General features: G+C 33.0%; 1 protein-coding gene across 2 annotated transcripts in view; it reads left to right on the top strand.

Moving 5' to 3' along the window:
• LOC128984907 (uncharacterized) overlaps nt 1-15,770 on the top strand; it is a 109,909-nt gene extending 94,139 nt beyond the window's left edge. For both annotated transcript variants that reach the window (XM_054404288.1, XM_054404280.1), the window contains 2 exons: nt 10,395-10,580; nt 12,826-15,770. In XM_054404288.1, coding sequence (XP_054260263.1) covers nt 10,395-10,580; nt 12,826-13,087 — 448 coding nt within the window. In that variant the 3' untranslated portion in view covers nt 13,088-15,770. The remainder of the gene's footprint in view (nt 1-10,394; nt 10,581-12,825) is intronic.
• Nucleotides 15,771-16,107: the final 337 nt, after the last annotated feature.

Raw genomic sequence — 16,107 nt, 5'->3', positions numbered from 1 at the left:
TCTCTACCTACTTACTTGTTATACTTGCAATACTTTTAATACTTGATGTCTTCATATTTGACCAACGAAAGTTTGATAGATTGAGGTATGGAACACTAGGCCTAATAAACACTTTAAAAATCACTATAAACATACTCTTTGCTTTTCCTTACGTTACAATGTGCTTTCCATTATCTACCACCAATGGGACTCGCTTTGTTCCCCACAAGATTTATACTAACTGCGCCTCGCGGTCAGTAAAGATCTAAATAGTAAACTGAAAAAAATACTAATTAGATGAAACCTAATCATTTGTACATTGCTTAAATTTATTGTTGGTTTTAACTCGTTTATAATTTAAAATAATAATTTATTCAATAATTTCTGTCAATGGCTAAACTTATTGACAATAATATACATGGATACATACAGGGTGTCCCGGAACTCTCTACCAATATTTTAGGGCATTGTTCATGGGTAAGAAACATATCTAAATATCATATTTAAATTGTCCGGAAGTCCTTAGATACTCAGATAGCCACCATTTTGTTTTTTTTACTTATTAATTTTTTTCTGAAAATTGGTTAAACATACGAAGTTGAAACTTTGCACAAACATTTATGACAACTATACAAAGCTACAAAAAAATTATGACGATTTTTCAAATTCATAAAACAAAATGGCGGCTGTTTGAAATTTTGTTTCTTAAATTACTCGAAAACCGTTGATTTTACAAAAATTTTACAAGAATAACTTTTTTAAGGCAATTTTATTAACAATCGATCGACACCTTAATCTTTAAGATCGGACGAGTATTAACTGAGATATGGTAGTTTTAGTGATAAGTGACCGCCGGATATTAGTTGCAGCGCATGCTGAAAGCGGTCACGTATCACTAAAACTACCATATCTCAGTTAATACTCGTCCGATCTTAAAGATTAAGGTGTCGATCGATTGTTAATAAAATTGCCTTAAAAAAGTTATCCTTGTAAAATTTTTGTAAAATCAACGGTTTTCGAGTAATTTAAGAAACAAAATTTTAAACAGCCGCCATTTTGTTTTATGAATTTGAAAAATCGTCATAATATTTTTGTAGTTTTGTCTAGTTGTCATAAATGTTTGTGCAAAGTTTCAAATTAGTATGTTTAACAAATTTTCAGAAAAAAATTAATAAGTGAAAAAAACAAAATGGCGGCTATCTGAGTAACTAAGGACTTCCGGACAATTTAAATATGATATTTAGATATGTTTCTTACCCAGGAACAATGCCCTAAAATATTGGTAGAGAGTTCCGGGACACCCTGTATATTACATTGCATGAAGCTGGGTAAGAAACATACTGAACCCAATGATGAGATGATCCAATTCGCCTATGGGTCTGAGGATGATTGGAGTGTCGAATCGAAATCGACGACCACTTACCATCTTTTATGTATATTTACAGTATTGTCTGTAACATTATAAGTGTAAATTTATAATTTATGTGTTAGACTATTAGACGTATTTTCTTTTATTTACTTTCCAATTAATTAATGTAATAAGGCATATATCCAAAATTTATAAATAAGTAAGTAAAAAACTATTTGTGTCCCCATACATGCAGGCAAGACTATTTACGGGATACATACAGGCAGATTATTCAAATTTCTTAACATATTGTGTAGATGTGTCAATCAAATTGAGGTTTTTTTCGTAAAAATTGGCAGCAATGTATTACGAATCTGCTTTACGGCACTAATACGTGGTCCAGATCAATCATTTTTAGAGACTCTATACTGTGAATCTTGGTGAGGTTCTGTTCTCTAATATTTTATTGTTTTCATGTTATCTAAAAAATTAGTCAGCATAATAGTTCTTTATTGGTTTTTGGTAGATATTATGCAAACGTTTAACATCGCTAATAAAGATGAAGGCGCTTATCAAGTGTTTTAAAATCTCCTCTATATAGACTTAATAAAAAAGTTAGTTTTAACATTGACTGGTTTTAATTTGTGTTCCTTACCATGATTAAAAATGGCTTATAAATACTACCGACAGTTTTCTACGTTGTTCGTGATATTATTTAAACACAGGCTTACAACTCATGGCAGAGCAGCCATATTTTATTTGCTAGCGGGAAGCGTGAAGAGAGGGACATATCAACGATAGGACGCAGTTTTGTATCAAGGATTAGTGAGTCGACGAAACATTTTTACTGACCGTGAGGTGATTCATTTAGTCACGGTTTAGCTTTGAAACAGATTGTTTTGGTAGTAATGTAGGCTACAAATTAGGAAGTCTTAGGATTTATATAAAACAGTTGAGAACTTACCGGTGCCGGTCCTTATTAGGCTATGTATTGACGGGCGGGGCTGCGCGGATGCTGATGACTAATCAAATATATATTTATAAAGCTTAAGAAACATACTAAAATTTTTGTTTGTAAAATTTTGCGTATTTTATTTGGAAAAAAATTTATAGAGGGTAAAACAAAATTGTGTACTCATAAACATAAACATTATTAAAAAAAAAATAATCATTATATCTCTGTGGATATAGTTTTATAAGAAAATCTTTAGTACAACAGTTGTAGATAAACTAATTATAAAAAATACAAACCAAATTACACTACGATGGCATGCGTAGAATTTGAATTATATCCAGTACAGTGAGCGACTGTAATTTCCAGGTTTTGAGGGGGGGTTGAGAGGGGTGGTTGGGGGGGAGAGAATCAGGAACTTTTAGAAAATACACATCTTAAGTCGTTCCATTACATATAACAATCTCAGCTTTCCACTATTTAGCTACGAAAAAAGGCAGTTGGTGCGTTTATTGGCTGGGCTAGATGCGATGACTTTGCCGACGCTCAGCTCATCACCCGGTCACCTAGATGACTAACCAATAATATATTTGTAAACCTTGAAAAACGTACTAAAACTTTTGTTTGAACCATATTTGCGTATTATTTATATTTAAAAGTATACATAGAGAAAAACAAGATTTTGCACTCTGAAACAAAGCTTTTAACGAAGTTTAAATTTTATATCTCCCTAAGTATTGGTTTTAGAAAAATGTTATAAATACAAAAGTTGTAGGAAAACTAATCAGAAATAAAACAAAACAAATTGCAGCTCGATAGCTTACATAACATTCGAATTATAATCAATTAAGTAAATCATTGCAATTTCTATGTTTGGAGGGGGCCGGGGGGGAAAGCTCAAGGGGTAGAAGTGGGGACTTTTGGGAAAATACACCTCTCATCTGGTTCTACCACATATAAAAAATCCAGCTTTCCACCATTTAGTTGCGATAAAAAACATTTATTGACTGGGCTATAGGCTCAAAAGAGTTAATCCAATAGACCTTCCAAATCGTTTTTAGTTCAATTTTTTAAATTTTTTTGTATGTTAGTGCACTTGATGGAGTGTATCTAACCCATGTTAAAATGGTCATGAAATTTACTTATTGTTCTAGTATAGAATAGATTGTAAATAAATACTTGTTAAAAAAAATTAAATTTTGTAGGTTTGCTCTTGTTACCATGGATACCATCAATCAATATTTTAAAATCTCTCACCCAAAATTTTTGAAAGCCCACAGGGCAGAGCCCTAGGACAATAACGAAGAGGGAATAGTTGTATAATATATATCCTCGGAGCTGTAGCTTCATTTGCGTGCAATTTGAGCCCAGTCGGTTCAGTACTTTTTGAGATTATCTCATACAAACACACAGACACACATACACACAGACACCACCTCTTCTTTATAATAGTATAGATAGATAGATAGATTATTATAGTATTATATATTGCCTGTGCTATGGCTAAAATACGTTTTTATTACTGCATCAGCTGGAGACACTCTCTGAATATCTGCTTCAACCATTTTGTTGTCAAACATTGATCTCATAAAATAGTGAAATTATTTTTCGTATACACTAATAGAGCAAGGTTTGTACTAAAAGAAAACCTTCTTTTAGTTTAAAAAATACATGTTTCACAGGAAACAATTTTAACCATTGTAGTAACACCATTATAGCTTAAAAAGTTGATAAGTGATAGTTCACATAATATTTAGCACATTTGACAGATAAACCTTTTTTGAATTCGTCATATTATAAGTGTATGAACATTCATATATCTGTGTATCAATATCTACTTATCTCATTTCTGTTCAATGGAAGTTATGCAATTTCAATGATACCGGTACTTAAATGGGAAGTCTTACAGCTGTTATAAAACTGTGTATACATTTTATCTTGCGAGTAAATTCGCTACCAATTGATATAGTACGGCAATTCTATTCTACTGCAGTACTTAAAATTCTACCACTACTCACATTAAACCTACCATATTTACTTTTGGGCTAGTGATTAATTTATTGTATTAATCTATATAATAAAATTATAGTTTTGTCTGTACATTGCTTAGAATCATGCGGTTTTTGGTTATTTTTACGTTTCATAGCCTAAGAAAGCCGAAACGAGTCTTATCTCAATTTCTGTCTGTTTGTCTGTCCGTTCTGTGACTCCGTCTGTAACGCCAAAATGTCATTTTACGCGGCCTACTCCTAGAAAACTAGAGTACCAATCAAGGTTTTAATCATCTTTCTGTATTTACTGGATTGGTGAGAGTGTCTTTGGCTATAAAAACATGGCCTCGCTGCTTCGAAAACAAAATAACGAACCACCAAAAACCCAATTTTGTTCGATTTTTGTCAAATTTTCTCCCAATGTTTACTATTACATTACATTTTATGAAATAACGATCAGCTGTTGGATTAGTTCTCACTTATAGCTGTCACCGATGTGTTTACGTTAAAAGTTGTTTACAAATACCGCAACCATTTCCGATCAAGTTTTGTCAGCACATCCAAACCAAGTGAGATTAAAATCGTTGTGCCTTACTTAACCGGTTTAATTAATCGCAAGTGCAACGATTGTTCTTGAGTTTTGATAACCGGGGAAAATACCGTGAATCAGTGTTGTATTAGTGCAAGGAAACTTACATTTTTTTAATCATCGTCACCAATACCGTAGCTTACAAAGGTTTCCACTCATTGACGGCGCTTCAAGGACAGTTGTGTAAAGTGCAAAGTAAAAAATCACGACTGCAGTGAGTGATCGTGGATGTTGCTGCGATCTTGGAAGATCTTTCTGATTTCGCTGTGATCGTACCGTAACAGAGGTTTAACTTAACAGATGTAGCTAAACTCGCTTTTCCAATGTGTCACTTTTGGTTTCTACTTACTTACATTTCGACAACGATATCGGTACTTTTCCTACTTAGGAAATAAAACTACAAACGTACAAAACCCCAGATTTGTGCGTTTTTTGTCACATTTCCTCCGAATGTTTGCTAGATATATGTACCGATTATCGTTTAGAGATTACGTAATCTTAAGAAACCTTTGTTTGGATAAAGGTGGTTTCTTCAAACTGTCATTAATATGTTAACATTAAAAGCTGCTTACAAATAATGCTATTAATAGGAAATAACATTGATTTTCGAAAAAAAAAATAAAAATAAATAAATAAAACCAAATGAGATTAATAACTTCGGTACCGGTACTACAGCACCACATCAAGTGAAAGTTTTTTTTTTTTAGCAAACCATAGTGAGTTTTCAAAGCTTTACGTTGTTTACGTTACATGTTACATGTTTTGTGGTCTGTGTGTATTTATTTATTTATATAATTGCCAACTGATTAACACCTATAATAAAGTTTGATTAGAAGGACAGTTTGAATTAGTCGTAAGTACTACAGTTCTTTTCTCAAATGTAAACGTTGGTTTTTGGTACCGGTACTGCTACCACTAGTTCTAAGGAAAAGTAGCAAAACAGAACAGTAGGAAAAGAATAATTTTTACATACAAACACATCACTATTTTCACTATTTATTTATAAACACTGCACCTTATTGCTTATTAAATTTAATTGACGTCTTACTGTATAATTTTTAGCGTTTTCTGTCTGGACTCCAAAATGTTGTGTGGACTCAATTCTGTATTTGTGTGTGTATGTCTATTGGTAATGCATTAGTGTCCTTATTTTTCGTGGAAAAGACAATAGCACCATTGTTAATACAAATTTCAACCCGAATAAAGTGTGCAGTAGTGAGGTTGAGGTAGTGTTTTAACTACTTTTAACCAGTGTGAAAAGTAACTTTCAATTACAGGCCTACCTTAGGGCTATGCCTCATAGATCTATACTGTAAAGCAATTCCTTTCATCGTTAGATATAAAGTATGGACTAACACGATTGGGTGACATTTAATTGCGAAGCATTTGTTTTGGCTTTGAAACTGTCAGATATTGTATTTGAGAAGGTTTATATGTATTCCTAAACAGTTATAGTTTTGCCATCATATCTGGAAATACCCCCGCCGCAGCAAACCTGCCGACTAAGCGAATTTCCATTTGTCTGAATTGATTTTCAGTGAAATATATTTTAATAACATTAGGTTTAACGAGTACCTAGGTTTGCTGCTACAAGGAAACTAATAAAGTGTGTTTTTGAGTAAAATATTGATAGCTTAGTACAAAATAAATAAATTTGCCAAGTTTGATCAAAATATATCCATAAACAAGCAAACTACAACATTTGACAATATTCTCCATAAGAATAACATGGGAATTTTAAATTTACAATTTTTTTAATTTTCTCCGTTACTAATAATCGAACAAAAATACTTTTATATACTAAATTATTTGTTTTTTTAAGCTCTTTAAAAAGGTCTAAAGAGAAATCGGGAAATTTTGTGTTTTGAGGGTCAAAAGTGAGAAAAACCAATTTTTACCCTATAAAACCCCCCGTAAAGCCCCGTTCCCATGGTCCGATCGTGCTGGTTCGCGAACTCATTCAAGTTTATCCTGCTTTACACCTTTAAACCAAATTTCATCAAAATCGGACAAAAATTACTCAAGTTATCGCGTTCACGGACGTATATATATATATATATATATATAAGTCTATATATATATATATATATATATATATATACATATATAAAAATTTGAACGAATGGTGTTTTTGGCCTCTGGGGACATCAAAATGAAAAAGTAAATCGGTCCCGGGTCTAGGTCTTACCGTGCCACCTACGGTAATAGCTACTTCCCTATAGGGAAATTCGCTAAAATGCACACTAAATATGCAAACCAACTCCTGTTCTGAATATAAGGTTTTAACTTACTACAAGATTCCCGTACGTAGAACGGGCAAACAGCTAGTCATACAGTATAGTGAATAGTGTAGTCATTTATTTATCTCGTTTCTATGACATAGCTCTATTTTGTAGAAATAAATTATGCAATTATAACAACAGAAATACTACATCATTATATTTTACGGTGACATAGTATTTATTTTACATATAAAAAATTTAAGTTAATGCAATAATTAGTTCAATTAGAACCATTGAATATTGAATAATTTAAACATTAATCGAAGACGAAGCGGTTGACAACTTTCAAACAGTTGACTAGGCCTAGTTGCCTTCAATAATTAAATGTTAGTTGCCTTAAACAATGTGAACTGTATGCACTGAGGTCGGCAAACAGTGTTCACAGTGTGCAGGCACTTTGGACGTCTTGGCACTTGGACGTCGTGCAACAGTCAAATATTGATTGGACGTCGTGCAACTGGCAGAGGCTTTGGACGTGGTGCAAATGATACTTTTTTACAATTCTACAGTGCGCTGTTTCACGACGTCCAAAGCTTGTAGAAAGACTATATTTTTGGCAGTTACTGTACTTTTGGACGTCGTGGTACTTGGACGTCGTGCAACAACTCAAAAATGATGTTTTGGACGTCGTGGCACTGAAAAAATATTATTGGACGTCGTGCAACGCTCCCTTTTTTGTCAGATGTCGTGTGTTCTCCCCAAGTCCTCCTAGTCCTAGTTCGCGCTGAGCCTTCTCGCCGTTCACTTCACATGCGTTTGTTTTGACTTCTGAGTGATAGTGACAAATAGCATTAATATTTAAAAACAATACAAAACATGTTCGAACATACAAACCTTTGACCAAGACTATCCCAAAACCTATGAAAGTTATATAACAAACATTGGTAAAGTTAAAAACTTGTTAAATGGCACGGACTCGTATAATTTTAAAACGTCTTTAAATAGGAACATTAACTTAACATTAACCTACATTAACTTAAGAAATAATTCACACATGAAAGATAATTACTTTTTTAATGATGTAGCCCCACATTGACCACTTCCAACGAAACGTATCAAATATACAATATAATCTTACTAACCTCACCGTAATAGCTAGCCTTTCTTTAGAAGTGATACAGTTCCTCAGTTTAGTATTTTGTTAAGCAATTGTAACTTTTATTGTAATTCATCAAAGGACGCAGCATATATTTTGAAGTAGTTGAAAATTTGTTATCATCACGCCGAAGTCATCAAAAAGAGTTTGAAATGATCCTGTGTGTTCCCTACTTTGATTAATAGGGTGAATCCAATACTTCCGCTTAATCATACGACGCTTAATTCTGCGCCATAGCAGCCACATAGCAACAACACGTAACGGATTCATTGTTTGATACAAAAACCACTGTTAAGATATTGCGCAACACACTCACTCCTCCTCGGCTACCGAGCAACTGGTCATTTATCCGATAAAGTGTCGTATAGTGGGCGAGGACCACACATACGATAAAAATATCCTACGACACAGTGTCGTACGACCAAAATCGTATAGTGGGCAAGAGGCCTTAATCCAATCTCTTATTTTGTTCTGATAACTAACAAATTTATCTCTATTTTTTGGGGATGGATTTCTTTTGTGTAACTTGTATAATTTATCTCTAACAGTAAAAGCCTTGAGCAAACCAGCATTCATCCAAGGTTTTAGCATTTTTTTTTTTTTTATGCTTAATTTGAGAAGTTGTACAGCTATCAAAGTTGAAAGTTTGGCATAAAACAGTTCATTTCCTGCAGGCGAAAACACGTATGGTAATGCAGGAAATTCCACCACCTTAACAATCGACAAAGTTCCAGGAATCGCATGAGTCAGGTTGCTGGGATTTTCCAGGAGTCGATAGTAATTAGGATAGCCTCAGTGTTGATAGTCTCGGTTATTCAGAGCTCAGAACAACTAAAGTTGTTGAACTACTAGCACGTGACACGGGACTGCCTACACACTAGCAAATCAGCATGGCGGGCATTGGCACAGCGCACCAAAAATTAAACTCGTTGATCTCCACCGAACCATGCCAATGATTGCGGTGCTTGCACAGTGTTCCCCACAAACTTTGCACGATTTGTCTATTTCTGGCACGGCATGCCATGTACGTGTAGTGTGTGGGCCGCTTAAATGAGCACGAGGATCTTATCAGTTTCAATGAGAAATAATTTCACCTAATTCACTTTATATTGGAAAAAAGTTTGTAAACCTACGACTGCTAAAAACTATTGGCATTGATTACTAACATGGATACAAATAATAAAATTAAACACTAAATAAAGTAAACTAACATTTAAATGAACCTAATTTATTGATTTAGATCTATTACCATAGATAAAACATACTCCCTTAGTGGATTTGTCATCCTAATGGAACAGCTGAAGCCAATTTTATTGTTAGTTCTGTACGTCGCACTGTAGGGGTCGTATTTTGTTTACAATTTGTTTCTTGTTATTTTAGTAATTTAAAACCTTGTTTAACCAAATAAAACAATCTAATCATAAACAATAACAGGTCTTCTAGTTATATAAACAATAGTAAAGCACAAATCATTAAAAACACACTAAAATAATAGAAACAAAATTTTGTCTACACTAGCGATCAGTATCGACGTACATGAACTAGACACGAAAAACAAGCTTCAAAATTTACAATGGGATGAGAAGTCTACTTGTGTTGCTTAGTCTATGGTATTACTACTCATAAAATGTAATATTACAAGAAGAATAATCAAACCCTGTCGTTTTATTTTTATTTGAAAACTTAAAATATAAAAAACTGTAAACGATGATACACCAAGTTATTCAATAAGTTACAAGAATAATTGCTCTAAACTAGAAACAACAATGTTTTTAATCAATACAAATTCTTGATGAGGATAAGCTGCAACCCTTCTAAGGATATCTGGTTAGTTATTAAAAAAGTGCCATTTAACATTAACCTCTAAATTAAGTTAAAAATATATATGAATTATAGATGAATTTTACCGTTGAATATTAGGGGCCATCTTGTTTACAAGATTTCATCGAAGGGGAGAAGAAAAGGAGATTTTTTTCAATAGTTCATATTAATAATATGTGTAACCTGTTTAAAAAAAAAATCCCTTTGAAAGCATTAAACGTTATGTATGTTTTAGTAAGATTTTTATTCTAATATTTATAATGCCCTGAATTCTGCAATCATTACATTTTTTAGATTCGGTGATATAACGAATGCTGCAATCATTAAATTTTTCAGATTCGGTGATATAAAGAGTATAAAGCTCACAACTAAACCGAGTTGCTTTGCTTTTGTAAACTATGAAGAAGCTTCTGCGGCAGGACAGGCTATGGAAGCGCTGCAGTCATCAAGATGGTTTCTAAGTACAATGCCACTCATTGTTAAATATCCCATCAAAGTCGTCAGAATGATGATACCTACATTGTAAGTACAGAACTTCTCATGTGAAGTTGTTTCAATTAGTTTTAATGCGCCTTAACTAATATTAGTAATGAAACAAACATCCCATGATAAAAGTTATTGAAACATACATATCGAATAAATAAATTTGCAGTTAATAAAGTAAAATCAAATGAAAAACTTTTTTTTTTTTCAAAAATGCCACCAGCTCTCAGAAAGATGTTGCAAAGTAGAACCTCGATAACAAGTCTCTCATGGAGATCATCAAGATTTGTTATTAAGGTTTGCAATGAAATGTAATTAAGGGTAATATAAAAAATCAAGGGTTTATAAAAATAACTCTTGCAATCAAGAGCCACTTGTTATTGAGGATCCACTGTCTAAGGTTAAGGTCATAGTTGAGTTGCACTGAAATGTTTATTATTGTGGCTACTGGCCAGTGGTAATGCCAAGTAATTATAGAAATTGTTAAATTAAACTTTTTCCTACAGTTACCAAACAATGTACATGTTCTCTCACTGATTTGAGAAAGCAAAGTGGCCAATTCGCTCATCAGTGAGACAATGTTAACATTGTCTCAATCTAATTACTTTGTCTCACTCCGGGGGCCCTATTTTTGAAATGGTTGACTGTTGAGTCAATCGTCAGCACTCAACTCAACCAACAACATGATTTGGTATTTTTGAAACCCAACAGTTGGGAAGCGAGTTGGGAATCGCTAGTTGAGAGACTCGTGGTGGAAATGTAGAGCATACGACCGTCAAAAATTCAGATGACGTCATTTTGAACCAATCACAATGCAGAGTTCTTGTGGACTTCAATTTAACCTCTTCTTACTCTAAAATCTGGCAGCTAATCTCAATCTGCCATATTTCGAGACACTGAGGTAAACTGTCAACTCCGTTCTTGAGAGATTGAGATTGAGGTTATGTCTTGCTTAATCTTAGTGATTGCAAAGTACCTTAACTTAAGTAATAAACTAAAGTAAACTAAATAAAGTAATAAACTTAAGTATAAAAAATAAAATTTACTATGGATGTTTGTTTTAGGGTGTAGCTAATTATAAGTTTAGGCATAGGCTGCACTTTACTTTAGGTCCTACACTCATCCTAAATACATTATTATTTGCTTTCTTCGTCTCTATTTTGGAACACATCACCTTATTTTAGTTTCCTTCATCGGTTTGTTTTATGTTATTTTTAATTGTTTTTTATTTAGGTTAAAGCGGCTATTTGCCATTGCACTGAAAGCATATCGTAACTTAAATTAATTTGATCCCTTTATTAGGTGAATGGTATTGAAACAAACTATGATATTGTTTCTCTCTACCACAATCTTTAATACCTTAAATCATAGGTCTAATAACAATAATTATCTTATAATAAGTTCAATTAGTATGCCTAGTCTATTTCAAACATTCCAACAAGAATAAAACCCTTGATTAAATAGTCTAGTATTGACACAGTAAATAAAATTAAAATGTGATTAATCTACAGAAAACAATCGCATAATTGGGTGCTAATACATTGACAACAAATACATAACCTCTAAATCGCAATTAGTAAATTAAAGCAATAACAAAACAATATGGCGTCGTCTCAAAAAGAGTAATTTTTTGCCGAAAGAGAGGAAGAAGAAAGTGCACTCAACCTTCACTCAACAGCTCGATAGGTGTTGAGTAGTTTTGGTTGTATAAGTCCACCGTCAACCGTTTCAAAAATACGAAACGATTGGAAATAGAATGACTCGACACTCAACTCAACAGTCAACCATTTCAAAAATAGGGCCCCAGATTTGCAACGTGAAGGCTCGAAATAGTGAGCACGTTATGCGCGCGAAATACGTTGGCAGCACTGGCTGTAAATCAGCTGGTCAGCTGTTGTACTGTTGTATTTGTCACTTCACATTAAATGTTATATTAAAAGTTCACTTCTGTCTGTGTAAAAATAGGTTATGTTTCTTCACCAATTTATTTGTTTTATGGTAACTGTAGGAAAAGTATAATGTGCAACTCGAGCTCAAAGTACAATTGCCTCACTCGAGAAACCATTCCTCACTCGCCAACGGCTCGTGAGTAAGGATTTCTCTCGAGTGAGTCAATTGCTCACTTTTCTCACTAGTTGCACAAATAACTATTCTTTTCAATAATTACCACACAGAGCATAAAATATATCTATATTATCTGACTATGTCCCATATTCTAATACCAAAACTATAGGAATCAAAATGTAAAATATTTGTATTTTCTTAAATTTTCACTTTGCTTTAGGGAAAACCCGGAACTAATTCTTAAACACTGGGGAACACAAGCTCCTACATCTGTAAGACCTTCAGCGTCTGTTAAGAAGATACCAGTGGTGGAGAAACCAAGTCCTGGGAAACCCCGACCACCTCCCAAGACAGAAGAGTGTTTCTACTGGAGAACAATGGGCTGTTCTTACGGAGGCAAGTGCTTTAACCTGCACATTCCAGAGCACAAGGGAATAGACCTTAAACCACCAAACACCAAGAAGAAACTTACCTTCAAGTAACATGCAGACCCAAGACTGCAACTCAAGCAGTATTATAAGAGATTGTATAAGTAGACACTTATTAATGAATTTTTCATCCACATTCAAGGTTACTGATCAAGAAAGCGAGACAGGTTGTTAAGTGATCTATTCACTCTTCTTGTTTTAACCAGTGAGAATAATTTAATGATGATGTTACATAATCTTTTTTCCTTATAGTTAGAACATAATTGATTATAGATAAGTTGTTTTATAAGTGCTTATTATCATAAACAATGATTTTTAACCACCTTCATTAAAAATTACATCTAAGCATTTTGTTTGTTTATTATGTGATGAGATTGGACTAGAAGTGTTTTGAGGACTTAAACGGATATGAATATTATCCCAGCTGTTAAGTTAAATATTTAGCAGTTTGTAAACTAAGAAGCTCTTTTATTAAAATTTGTCTTTACTATTATAATTAATATAAATTTTGTTAAGCTTTGTGTTACTGTGTTCTGGGTAGAGTTCTGCAGTGCACCAAAAAAAATTGTAAGGTACGGTTCTAGCCATCGGTATTACCACCGTCGGTTTGGTACGGCATTTTCCTCAATATAAATTCAGTTCTGTATAGCCTACAATAATCACTATAACAGTTAGAAGTAGTTTTTATCAGGTCAGGTAAAACAGTAAAACAAATGAGAGAAGCGAGATTACCCTATGTATTTAAGTGGTTGTCACAAACAGGTTATCTAAGGAATATAAAATATAAATACTAGTAAATATTATTATTATATGGTAGGTTGTTTAATTACATTCCCTTAATTTTTTTTTAAATTTTTTTTTTATTAAGTTTTCTAGTACATGGAAGCTTTACCAAACATCTACTTAATACAATAAGGGTTTTCCCTGTTACATCCTTTTTCAGCCGTCCCACTCTACTAGGGATCCCAGACGTCCTTATTTCCCCTTTTTTCCCTCTTTTTGGGTAAATAAAAAACTTCCAGGGGGGGGGTATATTTGGCAAAACTTTAAATGTCTGGGATTTTGACTTTTTCAACAACAAAAAAACTAAAAGTTATTTCTGCACGCATAGTGGCTTTAACTCCCAGAATGAGAATGTTACTGGAAACTAATTAAAAATATTGTGTCAGTGTAATAATATCTTATGTAGAAGTTTTGTTTCCTCTTTTTGGATTAAATTTTGTGTTTAATGTTAAAGACTTGGTAACAATTAACCCAGCATGACTTGACTGACTGTCTCTGCTAGCTCCTTGTCTGCTTCCTGCTTACTTTTACGCTACCGCTACACGACAAGCTTGCATTAAAATTATTCTCTTACTTCGCCTTAAAAGTTTCTAGTCCCTACTAATGAAAATAAGATGTGTGTTTTCAGTCGAGTTAAAAGAAAAGTTTAATTTGTCTAAAAAAATCAACAAAACAACTCCAACCTTCAAACAGTTACATCATCCTCTGGAATTGACAGTTTCTTGACGGGAAACATGACTCTTAGTTTAATAATTTTGCTCGTGATGCAGAAAGAACTCTGCATTTCACACTGTTAAACATCACCAGAGTTTGAAGTCTATGGGTTGTAGCACTAAACTTCAAAATGTGTTTTTAAAGACTCTAGTCTTGCAAAACATGTTTCTAATTCAGTAGTTTGATATTAAGTGAGGAGTGGTCCAGACAAAAGTTTTCGAGTAAAATTCCTCCTAGATTTTTTCAATAGCATTGTTAACATAAGCACGCCTAAATTAATATTTGTAAATATTGTAAATATTTTACTGATACTGTAGTTTAAAACATAAAGGCTAGCAGTTTTAACATTCTAGTTCAAACTTTCGAAAACTTACCATATTGGCTATACCCTTTTAGAAATTGTCAGACACGATTAAAAAAAATACCAAAATGTTGAAAATTCTATCTAAAAATATATTCTAAATAATTCTCATAAAAGCCCTTAAAATGTGTATAAGTAATTCTGAATTTTTGTAAATTAGTAGTTTTATTCACCTAACAACAGTCTCAAACATATTCAGTCTTCAAAAAGTAAAAGGGTATTGCATTATTTGTTTTGCTTCGGAATCAAAAACCTTTAAAATGTGCAATTTGTCCACCCCTCATATGAATATTAAGAGATGGGGACACAATAAATTTGCAGGTAAAGACACAGAACACCTAGCCAGAACAACAGTAGCCTACAACATTAACTTCTAGCTTGCAACTGTACTATGTTTCACTTTACAGTACTGAATAAAGAGCGTCTCATTCGTCATAACCCCATTTGTTGTAATTATTTTTTTTTTTTTTTTTTTTATTCAATTAACTAACATGTTTGTATAATACATAAAGAAATTGAGGTATGCTCTCTTCATTATATTAAACTTCAATCACTTTTCTTTGTAAAACTAGCTTCACAAACCAGAATATTTATTTCTCTACGATCTACAAGCATTCATCCTATCATTTAAAACTAACCAACAAGAGATATTGCAGAATTGTTTTGCTGTGAGATATTCTGGACTATCTTTATGAAATTAACATCAATAAGTAAATCATTCATGTATCTTGAGAAGTGAAATCATCTGGCTTTTCTAATGAAATTCTAGCTATACTGATAATATTTGTAGCTTGAATCAAACTCTTTGTTTAATTTTTTAGTTTTCTTTGACTTTGTTGTGCTGTAATCATATCACATTTTTTATTAAATACATTCTGAATACCATGAGGACTGTTATTTTCAACCGGTTTTATTACCTAAGTTAAAACTGTTGAAGTTATTAATTAAAATAAGTACCTGGGGGATGCTTGGATATAGTGATGTGGGCCGGGTAAATACCCAGTGGGTAGGTAAATATAAATTGGGTTTTTACCCGGGTATTTACCCCAGGCCCGGGTAAATACCTAAAAACTGGGTATTTCTTGGATATGTTTAATTTGTTTTGGGCTTGTGCAAGACGCTACAGTTTTGTGCTATTCCTACATAAAATCTATTTTTTTACGATTAAAAAATCTATTCTTAAAATAACGTAATTGAAATGTAATATAAATTATAC

Source organism: Macrosteles quadrilineatus, unplaced genomic scaffold, assembly GCF_028750875.1.
Source record: "Macrosteles quadrilineatus isolate MER2022 unplaced genomic scaffold, UCM_ALF_1.0 Scaffold_1__1_contigs__length_201487025, whole genome shotgun sequence".
Classification (NCBI taxonomy): Eukaryota; Metazoa; Arthropoda; class Insecta; order Hemiptera; family Cicadellidae; genus Macrosteles; species Macrosteles quadrilineatus.
Note: the sequence above shows the minus strand (reverse complement) of the source record. Positions and strands in the feature narration are given on the sequence as shown.